Here is a 16,485-nt window from a genome sequence, read left to right as displayed (position 1 = left end):
AAGGTGGTCTCTAGGGGACAGGAGGATGGGGAGTTGTTTAATGGGGACAGAGGCTGTTTGGGAAGATGAAGAATTTCTAGAGTTCTGTTTCCCAAGCACATGAATATATTTAACACTACTGAACTGTACACTGAAAACCGGTTAAGCTGTATTTTACATGTTTCGTACAATAAAAAAGGATGAAAGGTCGTGGAAGCCTCACGGAGAATGCAGTTTTTGAACAGAAGCCTCAAGGCAGGAGACCCCAGAGCCTTGTGGGGGGCTGGGAAGAGCACTCGGGTGCAGGGAGCTGCGAGTGCAGGCCCTCAGTGGGGGGCTTCAGGGGGCTGATGACAGGAGAGCAGTGAGACCAGTGTGGGGCAGGGGGGCAGGGCGGTCGTCAGAGCCGAGCACAGAGGGAGGCAAAAGGACCAGATCATGCAGGGCCCACTCCGGACTCTCCCTTTGCTCTGAGATGATCGGGAACGTGATGGGTGGTTCGAAGCACAAGGTTGACATGATCTGACTTAAGGTTTTCTGTGGATTTTTTCTTCTTTCTTTCTTTCTTTTTTTTCTTTTTAAATTTGAGAGAGTGTGCATGTGAGGGGGTGGGGAGCGGGTGGGGGCAGAGGGAGAGAGACTCCCAAGCAGACTCCACACTGAGCGCAGAACCCGGCCCAGGGCTGGATCTCATGACCCTGAGACCATGACCTGAGCTGAAATCAAGAGTTGGCTGTTTAACCGACTGAGCCACCCAGGCGCCCCATGATTTTTCTTTTTCTAAAATTGGCATGAAATGTACAGAAGATGAAGGGAACTTATTCACAGTGAACAGTTCAGAGGCATTTAGCATGTTCACAACGTGGGCAGCCACTGCTCTGGCCAGTTCCAAAAGCTTTCCATCATCCCGACGAAAAGCCTCGTACCTGTGAGACGGTCGCTCGCCAGCCGTCTCCCCCAGCCCCTGGCAACCCCCGGTCTGCTTTCTGCCTAGGAATTTGCCTGTTCTGGGACCTTCCCTCTGTTCCGTGACTGAGTAGTATTTCCTTGATGGGTGTTCGGCTCTTTGGTCATCCGTCCATCCATGCACGGACACTCGGGCTGTTTTTACCTTTTGGCTACGTGAATAACGCCGCGGTGATTGTTTGCGTGCAAGTGTTCGAACACCGGTGTTCCGCTCTCTCTGTGAACGTCTGGGAGTGGAGCTGCCGCCTCTAACCAGCTTTACCAGGCTCTCCCTCTTTGCTGGGCTGAGTGGAGACTGGAACGGGGAAGGAGTTGTGGAACCAGGGAGACCGGTCAGAAGCTTGGGGTGCCAGTTAGGCACGAGATGATGGTGACCCAAATGGAAGGCTGGTGACAAGTGGTCAAAGCATGCATCTGCACGGGGCACCTGGGGGGCTCAGTCAGTGAAGCGTCTGCCTTCGGCTCAGGCCATGATCCCAGAGTCCCGGGATCGAGTCCCACATCCGGCTCTCTGCTCGGTGGGAAGCCTGCTTCTCCCTCTCCCACTCCCCCTGCTTGTGTTCCCTCTCTCGCTGTCTCTCTCTGTAAAAATAATAAGTAAATAATCTTTAAAAACACAAAACAAATCTCTAAGTGGAGAAGGCCAGGGCCATTCGTGCGAGGCTTATCACTCATGTCCTTAAACAAGTCATGGGAATAACGAACCACTCTCTAGGTCGATAAAGAAACCAACACGGAAGACGTCTTCCCGGACGAAGTGGCGAGTCTCCCGAAGGAGAGGCCCGGCCGCAGGGCCCGAGGGTCGCCTTTCGTTCGGAGTAGCACAATCGTGCGGTCGCAGACCTTCTCCCCTGGAGCGCGAAGCCAGTACGTTTGCAGAGTAAGTTGAAATTCCTTTGCCACTTGTCTGAGATGTCTCGTTTTTACTGTTCATCCTGAAAGACCTGTGTGTTCCCCCAAGTGCCGGCGACCAGTGCGGCACACGGGAGCCGTGGGATCCGCGTGGCCGCTCCTTCTCGCCCCTTTCCTGTGCCTGTTGCCCTCTGGATGTCCTCAAGATTCTCATACATTTCTCCCCGGATTTTCATTTCGTGTGTGCACTGTCTCATGGTCGGGAAGCCCGGAGAATCGTTTCCACAGTGGCCTGCGGGGTAACGGGTCGGAACAGGGCGTATCCTGAATTGGGTTGAGGTTGGGAAATCAGGCCACTGAGTGGTCAGGAGTCCTGAAGTGTCGCTCAGCCCGGTCCCAGGGCGGACAGCAGCACTGAAGTCTCAGGACTCGGAGGCCGGGTTCAGAACCCCCAGCACGTAAATTCTCTGCTTGAGGGGACGGCAGGAGACAACGGTGGTTCTCAGCCAAGGCTGTGCCCTGCAGTGAAGTCATGTCGGTGCCATTGAGGGTGGAGGTGGGGCCTCCCAGAATGCTGGTGCCCAGGTCCCACCCCCAGGATTCATGGTGGTTCTTGGTGCGGCTTGGGGAGGACCCCTGGTGCTTCTGATGTTGAGAACTGCACTATGGTCCTTGAAGATAGGACCACATGTTGGAGCTTGGCTGGCAGTGGTGGTGTGACAGTGACAGGACGGATTAGGAAAGAGAAGGGAAGTTGAAGGATAAGTGGTCACGACCCAGTGGCCTGATGGGGCTGTTTGGATCAAGGAGAACTTCGACCCTTCCCACCTCTGAACTGGGGTTGTTGAAGCAAAACACCTTCCCTTGACCGGGACTGCTGGGGAGCCGGCCGCGTCTCAGTCCCGCGAGAGAAGCGAGCTCGGGCATGTGTGGGAGATGAGACACCGGGAATGTGGTTCCGGGGTCCCGTCGCCCACACTCAGTTTCCGTAACTTACTAGGACCCACAGAACTCAGCCAAGCGGCTATGTTCACAGTTGTGGTTTATTACGGTGACAGGATCTAGACCAAGGTCAGCAGAGGGAAGAGACACATCGGGCAGCGCTCAGGGAGACCTGGCGCAAGCTTCTGGGTCTCTTCGAGCGGGATTGTGCGGACGGCTCCGGTCACCCGTCCCTGCTGGGAGAGGCCGCCCGCATGGAGTGTTGCCAGCCGGGTTTTGTGGGAGGGGGTCACAGTGCTGATGGCCTGCATTCCTGACCTTCGTCTCCAGCCCCTCCACAGGTCAAGCTGATGGCCTAAGGCCCCCACTATAAATCACATTGTTGGCAGAGACTGGCCTGGCCCGAGGTCCTCAGATAAACAGAGACACTCAGGACATTCCAGGGGGTTATCAGTCACTTCCCAGGAGCTGGGCAAGGACCAGACCCTTCTTGGAGCAAAGTTAATCCTTTACCTTGAGGCATAGTGGGGCGGGGCGGGGAGAACAGCAGGGGGCAGGGCCAGGTGGCCCAAGCTGCCCCGGGGCCATTTGCAGGACTTGCCTCGCTTATCCCCGCAGAAGCAAGGTGTCCCAAGGTGTCCCGGCGTGGCTGCCCAGGGTCCCACGAGTCAGGCTCAGGCACTCTGGCCCCATCAGGCTGTAGCTCCGTGGAGGCTTGGGCTCAACCAGACGCCTGCCTGGAGGCTCTAGACCCAGGGCTGCCTTCGGGCCCCTTCCTCACCGTAGGCTGTTGCCGAGCCAGCACAGAGCAGGCCGGGGTCTGCTGTGTGGCGGAGCAGGAGACCTGCCCCAGAGGAGGGTGTCCAGCTCCTGTGCTGGCTTCCATGCCCTGCGTACAAGCATTTGCAGTTGCTGCTTTTAGAGGCTTCGTCGTTTTTCTCTGTTGCTCGCGATCGAGTGAGGGGGCACGGACGCTGCCACGCCACGGCCTTCCCTGGGTCTCTGGGCTTAGCTGGCGTGGGAGAGCAGCCACGGAGCCAGGAGCCGTGGCTTTCACACAGATGCACACTGACCCCGAAGCAGGAACCCGCCACCGGCTGTCTTGGCTCCCGTGAAGAAGGTGTTATTTCTTGTTCTCTTTAAAAGCAGACCTTTTCTCTTGATGGGCAGAGTGGCTGTTAGTAGTGTTGGCTTGTCTTACTACCAGCAACGGGTCTCTTTTTGGAAAGTCCTTTTTTCCCCAGCTCTTGGCAAAGCCAGGAATAGAGCAAGCTAGAAGGACTGAGAGCAAGTGAGAGGCGCCGAGGCCACTTCTGGCTCGGTGAGGGCTGCAGGGCCCAGAGAGTCCCTGCCGGTGCTGGCGGGGCAGGAGGCTTGTTGATGCCACCCCCCTGGAAGCTTCCCACGGTTCGGGTGACATGTCATGTGAGGGACGGTGGGGGGTCAGTTTGCTTACTTGGTTTGTTCAGGTTTGTCTTTGATCTTTCTTGGTACTTGAAGTAGATTTCGTCCTCGCTGAGCCCAGAAGGCTGGGTTCAAGTGCCCACCTTATCAGTGCATTCGTGCCCCCCCCCCCCCCGTGAGGCGACGGGGAATCACACAGTTTGGATACACAGAGAGCATGAATAGTGCATTTCTGAGAAAGTGTTTCTAAACATCATTCTTTTTGGCACAGCTTTACCGTAGTGACAGCGACAGTTCAACGCTGCCCCGGAAGTCCCCGTTTGTCCGAAATACCTTGGAAAGACGGACCCTTCGCTATAAGCAGGTACGTGCCATGTAAACCCGTATGGAACCTGTCCTTACCCTGGGAGTTGTATTACAGAACTTAGACGGTAAGAGTTTACGTAACATTAATTTAAAGGGAATATATTTTGTAAAAAGGCATTTATTTTCTTGTTTACCGAGAGGTATGATTTTCAGGAGCCTATATAATGTCCAAAATGTTACCAATATTTCTTAATTTCCTAGGATAACATCATGATCTTAGATAATTCATGATCTTTACATCTTTAAATATAATAAACTAACAGCCAACCAATCTATATGAAAGACCCTCTTTTCGGGGTGCCTGGGTGGCTCAGTGGGTTAAAGCCTCTGCCTTTGGCTCGGGTCATGATCCCAGGGTCCTGGGATCGAGCTCTGCATCGGGCTTTCTGCTCAGCAGGGAGCCTGCTTTCTCCTCTCTCTCTCTGCCTGCTTCTCTGCCTACTTGTGATCTCTTTCTGTCAAATAAATAAAATATTTAAAAAAAAAGACCCTTTATTCTTTTCCAACAAGGGGGTACGTATAGTTGAGAAATTCGTTTTTCAGCATAGGGCGGCCTTCTCCGTGGGCCTGTCCTGTTGTTTCCATTTCCTTTACCCACCGAGTGTTTTCTCCCCAAGGCGTCAGTTTACAGTTTTGTTGCTTTTTGTTTGTAAGCAAGCAGTTCCTTGTCTTTTTTAGGCTAAGATTCTTTCAAAGAAATAATAAATCCAGATTTCCTTGTGGTGCCTATATTTAGAGCAGCTGCCGACTGGGAACGAGAAGAAAAGACAATTCAGCCACAAAAGTGTTTCTCAGCAGCAGCGCTGTTGACACTTCGGACTGGGTCATGGTTGTGGGGGCTGCCCTGTGCTCCCCACCCCCACTGGTGACAACCAAACTTGTCTCCCGAGGCTGCCCAGCGCCCCCTGGCGGGCCAAGTCACCCCTGCTTGAGAACCGCTGAGCTCTAACTAGGAACTGAGCAGGGCTTTTTTTTTTTTTTTTTAAAGATTTTATTTATTTGGCAGAGAGAGTAGGCAGAGAGAGAGGAGGAAGCAGTCTCCCTGCTGAGCAGAGAGCCAATGTGGGGCTCGATCCCAGGACCCTGGGATTATGAGCTGAGCCGAAGGCAGAGGCTTCAACGCACTGAGCCACCCAGGCACCCCCTGAGCAGGGCTTTTTAAGTAAACTTGGTTTCTTAAGTCAGATCATGAGTTTGCGTTCCAATTCTGTATGTGTGCGGAATAGTGTTACGTGCATGTAAAAAGCCTACAGCTATCCAGCCCACTGAACAGCGCTGGTGTGGGTTAACTGCCTTTCCTGGGGTCATTTCCCATTGGGTGGGAAGTACTGTTCTCAGCAGCACACACAAAATTCTTCTCTCATCTTAGGACTTTTCTTAAACATGGCAGGTTTGCTTACTTGAGGCTTATATGGGAAGGAAAGGTTTGATAGCTTGCATGTTCGTATGTATAATCTTGTAAACAAAGGCACCCAGATGATTTATGACAGGCTTTTCCCCCTTTATACCATGGATCAGTTAAGATTTTCCAGTATATTTTTTTGACTTTTTACAGTGTGGCTGTATTTTCTGCTGGCCTTATAATTTACTTAATCTGTTTCCTCTTGTTACGTATTTAGGTTTTCTCTATCCTAAACTTTAATTGGATCCCTTCTGTGCGTTATGACTTGTGCCTTTCAAATGCAAATCAAAATGAAATTTCAGAACCAAAGAAAATGTACATTTTGTCGCTTGATGTGTATTGGCAAGTAGAACCTCAGAAAGATTGTACCCATTTTTTTAAGATTTTATTTATTTATTTGAGAGAGAGACAGTGAGAGAGAGCATGAGAAGGAAGAAGATCTGAGGGACCTCCATGCCCGTGGAGCTGGGAGCCCGATGTGGGACTTGATCCTGGGACTCCGGGATCATGACCTGAGCCGAAGGCAGCCACTTAACCAACTGAACCACCCAGGCGCCCTGTACCCATTTTTTATTACTTATTTCTTTTTAAAATCATACCCATTTTTAAAATTTATTTTTATTTTTATTTTTATGTATTTATTTGACAGACAGAGATCACAAGTAGGCAGAGAGGCAGGCAGAGAGAGAGGAAGGGAAGCAGACTCCCTGCTGAGCAGAGAGCCCGATCCAGGACCCTGAGATCATGACCTGAGCCAAAGGCAGAGGCTTAACTCACTGAGCCACCCAGGCACCCCTGAAATCATACCCATTTTGGACCCCACCAGCTCCGTATGAGAGGGTCTCTTTCTTCACACTTTTGCAAATGCACAGGTCACCATTAAAGCAGACCGTTGGCATCACTAACTTGATACTGCACTAGAGACTTAAGTTAATCTCGCCCAAATCTCTGTTTGTCTGACATCGGCTACGACGTCAGGGAGAAACACTGTCCCCACCCATCATGGAAGGACCTTACCACGGGCTGAGGTTGCTGGTTCCGCCGCACCCCCCCCCCCCCAGCGCGTGTGCTCACAGCGGTCGTCCCCGCAGCCCTGCAGGTCCTCCCTGGCCGAGCTCATGGCCCGCACCTCCCTGGACCTGGAGCTGGATCTCCAGGCTTCCAGAACGCGCCAGAGGCAGCTGAACGAGGAGATCTGCACCCTGCGGGAACTGAGGCAGCGGTTGGAAGACGCGCAGCTCCGAGGCCAGACCGACCTCCCACACTGGGTGCTGCGGGACGAGCGGTTCCGGAGCCTGCTGAAGGAAGCCGAGAGGCAGGTAAGAGGCCCGGGCCCCCGCCTGGCGAGGCCCGCTACGGAGTCCCTCGGGCATCCGGGGCCTGCCTGGTCATGATGACGAAGCTGTGCTTTGAACCCTCCCAGGGCTCCTCGGAAGGGACTGGGTTTCTCCCTGTGTGGGCCAGGCAGCCGGTGTTCCCTCGGGTGGGGGCTGCTGGAGGGCAGGGTCCCCAGGCCCTCCTGCCGGCATCGCCACCCTCTGCTTGGTAGTGGGATGGTCTGGGTCCGTCTGCCAGGCACGACCCCAGGGACCCCGGGAGCGCCTGTGAAGATCCGCTGTTGCCGGGCTGTGTGTGGATGGGGCACCCTTTCTCCCCTCTGGGAGCCCGGAGCCGGGAGTGGCTTTATTCCTTCTTCCTCCAAACTAGAAGTAAAAATATCTCGTTCATCCAATGTTGCCGTTCCAGACAAGACAGACCAAACTTGACTTCCATCAAGAACAGGCAGCTGAGAAGATGCTGAAGAAGGCCTCCAGAGGGGTGTGCCAGCTGCGGGGCCAGAACCACCAGGAGCCCATCCAGGTGCAGACCTTCAGGTAGGGAGGGCCGCGACCCGCCTTCTTGCTTGCTTCTTACTGTCCTGCCATTGTCATTATAAAAAGTAACGTAAATATTAAAAAATAAACCCCACAGGCAGTTAAGAATAAAAGCGAAGTCCCCACTGCTATTAGCATTTTGCCTTTTGATCCTTTTGTCTCGATAATAGTTTTGTTCATGCTGCCCACCATCGTCATGCGTTCAAGTGTGCATTTAGCTTTTTTTTTTTTCGTAAATAAAAATATCCTGCATTGCCACATAATTTGTCCTCTTTTTTGGCTGTAATGTTTCACCTAAGATGTAATTTGTCTAACTACTCTATTTTCGTTTTTTTTTTTTTTTTAATTTAATTTATTTATTTAACAGACAGAGATCACAAGTAGGCAGAGAGAGAGGGGGAAGCAGGCTCCCTGCTGAGCAGAGAGCCTGATGCAGGGCTCGATCCCAGGACCCTGGGATCATGATCTGAGCTGAAGGCAGAGGCTTTAACCCACTGAGCCACCCAGGCACCCCATAACTACTTTATTTTGTAACCTTCTTTCCAAATATTTGTTATTGTGAACAGCACAGTGGTTTTACACACATATATTTATATGCACACATATCAGCTTTGCCTTTTTACTTAACTTTAACAGAAGCGTAACAGACATTTAGAAAAGCATGCATTTTGTGTGTATAAAACAATGGTAAGATGTCACAACCCCACGTGGCAAGAATCGAACATTATTCTCCACCACCCCCCTGATTTCCACACCAGAATAACCAATAGTGATTATAAGACAATAATGTCTTAAATTTGAACAATGTATGGTAGTTTTCCCTGTTTTTGTTTCTCGTATGAAGAGAGTTACGGTGACATCTATATTCTTTTGTGTCTTTTGAAAAAATCGAGGCAAAAGTCACATAGCGTACAAGTCAGCATTTTAAAGTGAGCGGCTCCATGCCATTTAGTGCAGTCACAGCGATGCGCACCTGTCCCCTCTGTCCAGTTCCAGAACATTTCCTTCACCCCAGAAGGAAACCCCGTCCCCATGAAGCAGCCCCTCCCCGTCTCCTCCCCCGCCCCACAGCCCCTGACCCCGCAGGCTTTGCCGGTTCTGTATGCTCAGTGTAAGGGGGGTTCCTACTCTGTGATCCTTTGTGCTTGGCCGCTCTGACTTGGGATAATGTGAGGCTTCATACCTTGTATTAAAATGTAGAGAGGGGCGCCTGGGTGGCTCAGTGGTTTGGGCTGCTGCCTTTGGCTCGGGTCATGATCTCAGGGTCCTGGGATCGAGCCCCGCATCGGGCTCCCTGCTCCGCAGGAAGCCTGCTTCCCTCTCTCTCTCTCTCTGCCTGCCTCTCTGCCTACTTGTGATCTCCGTCTTTCAAATAAATAAATAAAAATCTTACAAAAAAAAAAAAAAATTAAAAAAAAAAAAAATAAATAAAATGTAGAGAATCGGGTGCCTGGGTGGCTCCGTGGGTTAAAGCCTCTGCCTTCAGCCCGGGTCATGATCTCAGGGTTCTGGGATCGAGCCCTGCATCGGGCTTTCCAGTCAGTGGGGAGCCTGCTTCCCCGCCTCTCTCTGCCTGCTGCTGTGCCTACTTGAGATCTCTGCCTGTCAAATAAATAAAACCTTTAAAAATAAAATAAAATAAAATAAAATAAAATTTAGAGAATCTGTATAGAGACAGATGTGTTATGGAACAGAAGTTCAGTTTTCTTGTATGAGTGAGAAAAGCTGTCATCGATCTGAGAGCTTTTGTTGCATTTGCATCCACTCCTAACCTGTAATTCTTTCCAATCTCAGGGAGAAGATAGCATTTTTTACAAGACCAAGGATTAATGTGCCTCCTCTGCCTGCGGACGACGTTTGACATAGTGCTTTGTACACATGAAGTATTTATCCGCCTGTTTTATTTTCATGACGTCCTTAGACTAGCTGAATTTGTCCTTAAAATATTTGTGCAAAGCTATTAATATACACACTTTGTAAAAAAAAACACACACATATATCTATACGTATATATTTTATAATAGTGACGACAACAGGGCTTGGTTTTTCCTTGTTGTGAAACTGACATCTCTGAAAACAGGTTATTTTGTAAAAGAACAGCTGTCGTGTTAAGAATGTACAGTTTTTACGCTGTTTTATTTGACTTAAAGGCTGGAAGACAGAAACAAAGTGAGTTCAGGCAAATTCACTGTATTGTAATTTATTTATAATACTTTTTTTTCCTTGAAGGAAAATACTGACTTTAAGATGTATTTTAAAGACTAAACTTTTGTGCTTCAGTATTTGTCATGCGGTTACAATGGAGCTTTGGGGCCGGTTCTGTTTCTGCCACCCAAACCGCAAACACTCTGTGCTGAGTCACTTGTATCCGTTTCCCGCGTGTACCTACCGTGCATCTCGCACGCTCCGCTCTCTGCCTTCACTCACGGTTGCACGCGCTGCGGCCCTGCGGGCAGCCCACGGGCCGTGCGAGTCAAGCTGTCCCCTGTGCAGACGGTGCACCGGCCACCTCTCCTGTCGTCTGCGTGTTTGTGCGCTCGCTGTGAGTCTGGGGCAGACTCCCGGCCCCCGCAGCCCGGCCTCCGGCCTGCCCGTCCAGGGTGGCCGTCTGCACCGCCCGCCCACAGCAGACCGCCGGCAGCCCCCCCCCGGGAGCCTGCCCCATCCGATGCTCATGACCGACGAGGCCGCGTGGAGCTCCCGCACTACGGCTCTGTCAGGAAGGGACGGCACGAGAGCTAGGAGCGCGCGTTTTCGCAGAATCCGTGAGTCCGCGGGTGGACAGAGTGCTATGACACAGACGCGACGGCCTTTGAAGGCGCTTGTCTGGGCACGCAGCGAGCACATGTGGGGAGCGACGCTTGCCCAGGGAGTCCCTTATAGGAGAGTATTTGATTTAAATCAAAATCTGCCCCCCACCCCCCCAATACTGGAGTCTGCCCAGTATTTCTTAAGAAATCTTAGAAAGTAGTTCATGAGCAAAAAAAATTTTTATGTAATAAAAATATACCGATATTCTTCTAAAATGTCAAATGATCTGAATGTTTTGCCGAATGCCTATTCATTATATAAGAACTGTACTCTCCTTCCCGAGGCCTCAGGCACGCAAGCAAGGCGGCGCACACGAACCGCAAAGAACACAGAGCTCTCCTTCTCCATCTTCCTCCCCATCCCTGGGAAACTCGCCCCTTGACTTGGTCTCTCTCTCTCTCTCCTCGTTAGTCTGTAACTGGCCCCTTGCATAACCTGCCCGCCTCTTTCCATTGCTAAAATGCATCTTGTAGAAGCAGTTCATGGACGTGAGACCTCTGACGGACGGTGGGGCCTGTCACTGGCGCGGGGACTGGAGACGCTGTGCTTTCACAGCACGGCCCTTGCTCCAGGCGCGCTGCGTTTGTTGGCTGATTGCCCCGCGTCCGGAGCCCGCGGCGGGGGATGGGGACGCGCCGAACCTCAGTCCCTGCCAGACCTGCCACCGCCACCCCCCCCCCCCAGCAAACCGCACTGGCAAGCAGGTGGCGACAATGACAGGCCTTCCCTGTGCCCCCAGCTCGTGACACTTTGAACTCCAACGAAGAACTGTCCGCCACCAACTTGGGTGTCTCGGGGGCCCTGCTCCCGGGCTGTAGAGGAGTCCCCGGGCTGCGGTGCCTGGCGGCTGTTTCTCAGCACCTGCCGCGGAGCGCTCGGATGGGGCCTCGAGGCAGCTTTTCCTCCTGCCCCTGCCAGTAACGGTCGCTCCAGAAGGCCCTCAGCGTGGGGGCTTCAGTTAACTTCACTGCCCAGTAGATCCAGGCTTCTGTTTGGGGCACTCCCCCCCACACACCCCAGAGTTTAGTTGGGTGGGTGTGTGTGTGCGTGTGTGCGTGTGCGTCCGTGTGTGTGTGTGTGTGTGTGTGTGTTTAAAAAGCGCTTCACCCCCCTAGAGACGAATACAGTCCCTACTCCAGTGTCAGTCCAAGGAGCGCTTGGATTTGCCACCAAACTTCTCCTGCCTCTGGGCCAGGGTCTCCCTCTGCACCTGAATGGGACCAGAGTGAGCGGGAGGGAAAAGCCAGACAGATGGGGGAGGGGGAGGGCAGGGGGCTCCGCGCTGCTCCGGCCGGGCTCTGTGAGCGACAGGCCAGCCGAGCTGGCGGGTGGACAGGAGGTCCCATGATTGGCTTCTCTCTCCTGACCTGGTTTTGCAGCTTCTTTCTAGTGAAGACTGCCCCCCACACTCACACACATCGGGAAAGTGAAGTCCTGTTGTCGGAAGGGCTGTTTCCATCTTCTGCTTGAACTTGCCCATAACCGTGCCTTGGGATAAGAAAGCTGCCGTGTTTGACCAGCACTTCTGGCCCAGAGACAATCCCAAGTCCGCCACCAGGATTCTTTAGAAACGGTGCGACGAGAGGAAGGGGATTTGGTCTTCACGTCCTGCCATCTCTGATTTGTCACTGCTGAAATGACCTGTCCTGGGAATACGTTAGACTCAGTATTCATCTCTGTTTTTGTCACTCTTCCCTCATTGTGTCATTTGTACCATTTGAAAGTATTCCTTCTATAAAATTAAACTAACCTGCCTTAAGAACAGAATGGAAATGTGTGATTTTTTAAAAGAAAAATGTAATGACATGGGCTTAAATATATAAAAATATACTCATTTTTTCGGGGCTCAGTCAGTTAAGCGTCTGACTCAGATTTAGCTAGGGTCATGGTCTCGGGGCCCTGAGGTCGAGCCCCGTGTCGGGCTCTGTGCTCAGTGTGGAGTCTGCTTGGGATTCTCTCTCTCCCTCTGCCACCCCCCACCCCTCACTCCAGCCTCAACCCATCCACCCCCCACGCATTCGATTTCTCTCTCTAAATAAATCTTTTTCAGGGCGCCTGGGTGGCTCAGTGGTTAAGCCGCTGCCTTGGGCTCAGGTCATGATCTCAGGGTCCTGGGATCGAGTCCCGCATCGGGCTCTCTGCTCAGCGGGGAGCCTGCTTCCCCCTTTCTCTCTCTCTCTCTCTCTTTTTCTACCTGCCTCTCCGTCTGCTTGTGATCTCCCTCTGTCAAATAAATAAATAAAATCTTTAAGAAAAAAAAAAAATCTAGTGAAGCAATGCAAAATTTATAAATGCAACACCAGCAGACCAACTCCAAAGTCCACGGATGTATATGTATTGTGACCAAATGGAGTTTTTTTTTTTTTTTTTTTACAAAAGTTCTCTATTAGGAAATCCATTAATACAGTCAATATTTTTAAAGCTCAGGAAAATCATATGATCATTTTAGCAGATGGAGAAAAGGGATTTGAAAAGCACAATACCCATTCATGTTGAAAACACTCAAGAAGGGTGCCTGGGTGGCTCAGTCGGTGAAGCGTCTGCCTTCAGCTCAGGCCATGTTCCCAGGGCCCTGGGATCGCGCCCGACGGTGGCCTCCCTGCTCAGGGTGGAGTCTGCTCCTCCTTCTCCCTCTGGCCCTGCTCTCTTCTTCTCTGTCTCTCTCTGTCTCCCTCTCGAGCACTCTAGCAAATAAATAAAATCTTAAAAAACAACACTCAAGAAAATATTGATTGACAGGTTCGTCCTTAACATCATAAATATGTGTGTGAAACTGACCTCCTGAAGCCAACACTTTATTTATTGGGAAACACTAGCTTTTTCACTGAAGTCTGTAAAAAAGGTATATAGCCTTGTCTGCATAGAACTTACCTTTGTTTTCAGTCTTTATGTGGATAAAGGCAGAAAACAAAATAGGCCAAAACCTCTCAAGAAATGTCTAAAATATAAATGAGTAAAATTGCAAAGCATTCCTGAAAGAACAAATGTAAATATATAATACATTCTCAGATGAGAGGCTTCAACATCATAAAGATGTCAGCTCTCTCTACTTTGTAAATTTAATGCATTCTGGTAACAATGCCATAATTTCCCTCCACTCCTGGGCTAGACAAGTTGAGGATAAAGTCCATTTGGAAGAAAATAATCAAGAATAGCCGAGAAAATGCTGGAAAAAGGGAAAAGGGTCAGCCCTAATAGATACTAGAGCATATCAAAAACTTCTATGATGAAAGCCACCTTGCACATATTTAGACTCTGCGGAGGTATCCTTTCTCATCTCTGGAAGTGGCAAACATTCACAAGGAGGCAAGGTTTTGCTGCTGACCTTGCAGTGGAACTGTGCCCACAGCGCTAGTGGGAACACAATATGGTGCAGCCCGTGCGAGAGAAATGTGGGCATACCCAGCAAAACCCCATACGCCTTGACCCTCTGACCCAGAGCTCCCACTTCTAGGGATCTAGCCCACAGCAACCCTGGGAAAAACTAGAAAAAAAAATGTCTGCAGAAGGTTTTCATGGCTGAATTATTTTTAATAGCAGAAGACCAGAAACACAAAGGGGTATTGGATAAATTAGGTCAATGGGAACGGAGAGGCCTATCCCTGCCACTCTGGGGGGTGTGGGGGTCGGTGGATGGATCTCACATGCGGAATGGATGTGACTTTGGGGGAGCCAGAGGGCAGATGGTAGTGGGTTGAACGGTGACCCTCTGAAAGAGAGGTCCCTCTTTAACTCATGACCATGATCTTATTTGGAAAAAATGAGTCTTTGCAAAGGTGATTAAAGATAGATCTTTAAGTGCCAAAAGCCAGGTGAAGACGTGCGTTTGGTGTGCTGCTGTTCTTCCGAGAGGGGAAGAATTTGTATTCGTACAAACACATTAAACAGTACTTGCATGTATTGCAATATGATAGCCACAAGAATGAAAAGATTCCAAGTTACTTTAAAACACCCTGCATTTGGGCCCCTGAGTGGCTCAGTTAGTTGAGCAACTGCCTTCCACTCAGGTCGTGATCCTGGAGTCCCAGGATCGGGTCCGAATCAGGATCCCTGCTCAGCGGGGGGTCTGCTTCTCCCTCTGACCATCCCCCTCTCATGCTCGTTCTCATTGTCTCTCTCTCAAATAAATAAAATCTTTTTTTAAAAAACCCTACACTTGAGTACGTATTCCTAGCGAGACACACCTCAGAAACTAAAAGAATGGAGAGAAAAATGGTGGTCTCTAGTCCTTCGATTATTGGCGCTCACGTTGGTTCTGTTATTCTGGAACTGTGGTGTGTGTGTGTGATATGGGATAAAGCAAATGAGTAATTATATGACAGTCTGTCATCCCTTTATCCTGGGGGAAGAAAAAAAGAAAGTACTATCTATCTAAAAGGCCTAAAAACAATGATAAGGCCAGTAGCAATGAGTACCAACCCTCCTTGGAGAAAGGCCCACTTTCAGGTCAGACTCATGAGGTCACGCGGGCTAGCAAGGAAGTCAGCTAAGATGCTGGGGACACACAAGTAAGAGCCCAGGAGCCAACCAGAAGAGGTTCCCCACAGCCAAAGGCGGGAGAATTCAAGCATCAATAAGGACAAGGCCAATGGGTCAAAGCACACCAAACGTATTGTGTGTTCATAATGATGATAGCAAAAAAATTATTTTTTTCAAAAACCAAAACCAAATTTTTTACCACTGTGCAGTGCTAGGAAAGTAATTCTTTATTTTTTCTTTTTTAAAATATTTTTTTAAAAAGATTTTATTTATTTATTTGACAGAGAGAGAGAGAGTGCACGCACAAGTAGGGGAGCGGCAGGCGGGGGGGAGAAGCGGGCTTCCCGCTGAGCAGAGAGCCTGATATGGGGCTCGATTCCAGGACCCTGAGATCATGACCCGAGCCAAAGGCAGATGCTTAACAACTGAGCCACCCAGGCATCCCTATTATTATTTTTAAAAGTGGTTAGTAAAGGAAAAAATGAAGCATCTTTTTTGCTTTACCCATGGGAACTGTACCACTAGGTAACCAAATGGATGGGTTTCTTTTTATAAAGGTATTTCAAGGTAAGTTTTAAAAAATTAATAGAATTAGAGTATCATCACTGTGCAACCTTAGTGAGTTAATGGATCTAGCCGTTGCTTACCAACAGTTTCAAGCATTAAAAAAAAAAAAAAAAGACATTGTAAGCCACCTGGTAGATAAACATATGATTCTCACCGCCTGTTCCCTGCCCCCCTTCCCGCCAAAAGGAGAAGGAAATGGACTGGAACCTGGTCAAGCTTCTGGATTCAACAACAGCTTTTTCACCAGTATTTATTCCTCGACAGTAGAATTAACAGGAACGCGTTAAGCTACACCACAGGGATATAATTAGCAAAACCCAGAACAGGGGAGGCTCCGAGAACATGAAATGTCGTTTCTTCAACAAACTACCCTGCTCTGCTACTGGGGGGAGATAGATTCTGTAGATTAAAGACAGACACAACTACGATGAGCCACCACTTCACACCTACTAGGACAGCCACGATCAAAATGACATCATTGTTGGCCAGGATGTGGAGGAATTAAGAGCCCTCGTGCACTGTCACTGGGGACTGGAGAAAGTGAGACGTGAGTGACAGCCTGATCCGACAATTCCACCCTTAGCTTTAGGTCGAAGAGAGATGAAAACACACGTCCACACAAACACTTGAACGTGAATGATGGCGGCAGCATTCTTCCTATTAGCCAAGTAGTGGCAACAGCCCAAATGTCCTTCGACTGACGGAAGGCGGACACAAGATGTACTCTACCCAACACAATGGGATATTCTTCAGCAACGACAAGGAATGAAGTCTTGACACCGGCGACAACATGGACTAATCTGGAAAACCTAATGCTGGGTGAAGGGTGGAGGAAGCCAGACC

At 50.1% G+C, this 16,485-nt stretch overlaps 1 protein-coding gene across 4 annotated transcripts in view; it reads left to right on the top strand.

Moving 5' to 3' along the window:
- Nucleotides 1–10,811, top strand: part of WWC3 (WWC family member 3) — a 109,881-nt gene extending 99,070 nt beyond the window's left edge. For all 4 annotated transcript variants that reach the window (XM_082717120.1, XM_082717119.1, XM_082717118.1 and 1 more), the window contains 5 exons: nucleotides 1,661–1,825; nucleotides 4,415–4,507; nucleotides 7,003–7,230; nucleotides 7,658–7,785; nucleotides 9,580–10,811. In XM_082717120.1, the coding sequence (XP_082573246.1) occupies nucleotides 1,661–1,825; nucleotides 4,415–4,507; nucleotides 7,003–7,230; nucleotides 7,658–7,785; nucleotides 9,580–9,646 (681 nt within the window). In that variant the 3' untranslated portion in view covers nucleotides 9,647–10,811. The remainder of the gene's footprint in view (nucleotides 1–1,660; nucleotides 1,826–4,414; nucleotides 4,508–7,002; nucleotides 7,231–7,657; nucleotides 7,786–9,579) is intronic.
- Nucleotides 10,812–16,485: the final 5,674 nt, after the last annotated feature.

This window comes from Mustela nivalis, assembly GCF_964662115.1.
Source record: "Mustela nivalis genome assembly, chromosome: X".
Lineage (NCBI taxonomy): Eukaryota > Metazoa > Chordata > Mammalia > Carnivora > Mustelidae > Mustela > Mustela nivalis.
This window is presented reverse-complemented; position numbering and strand designations above follow the sequence as displayed.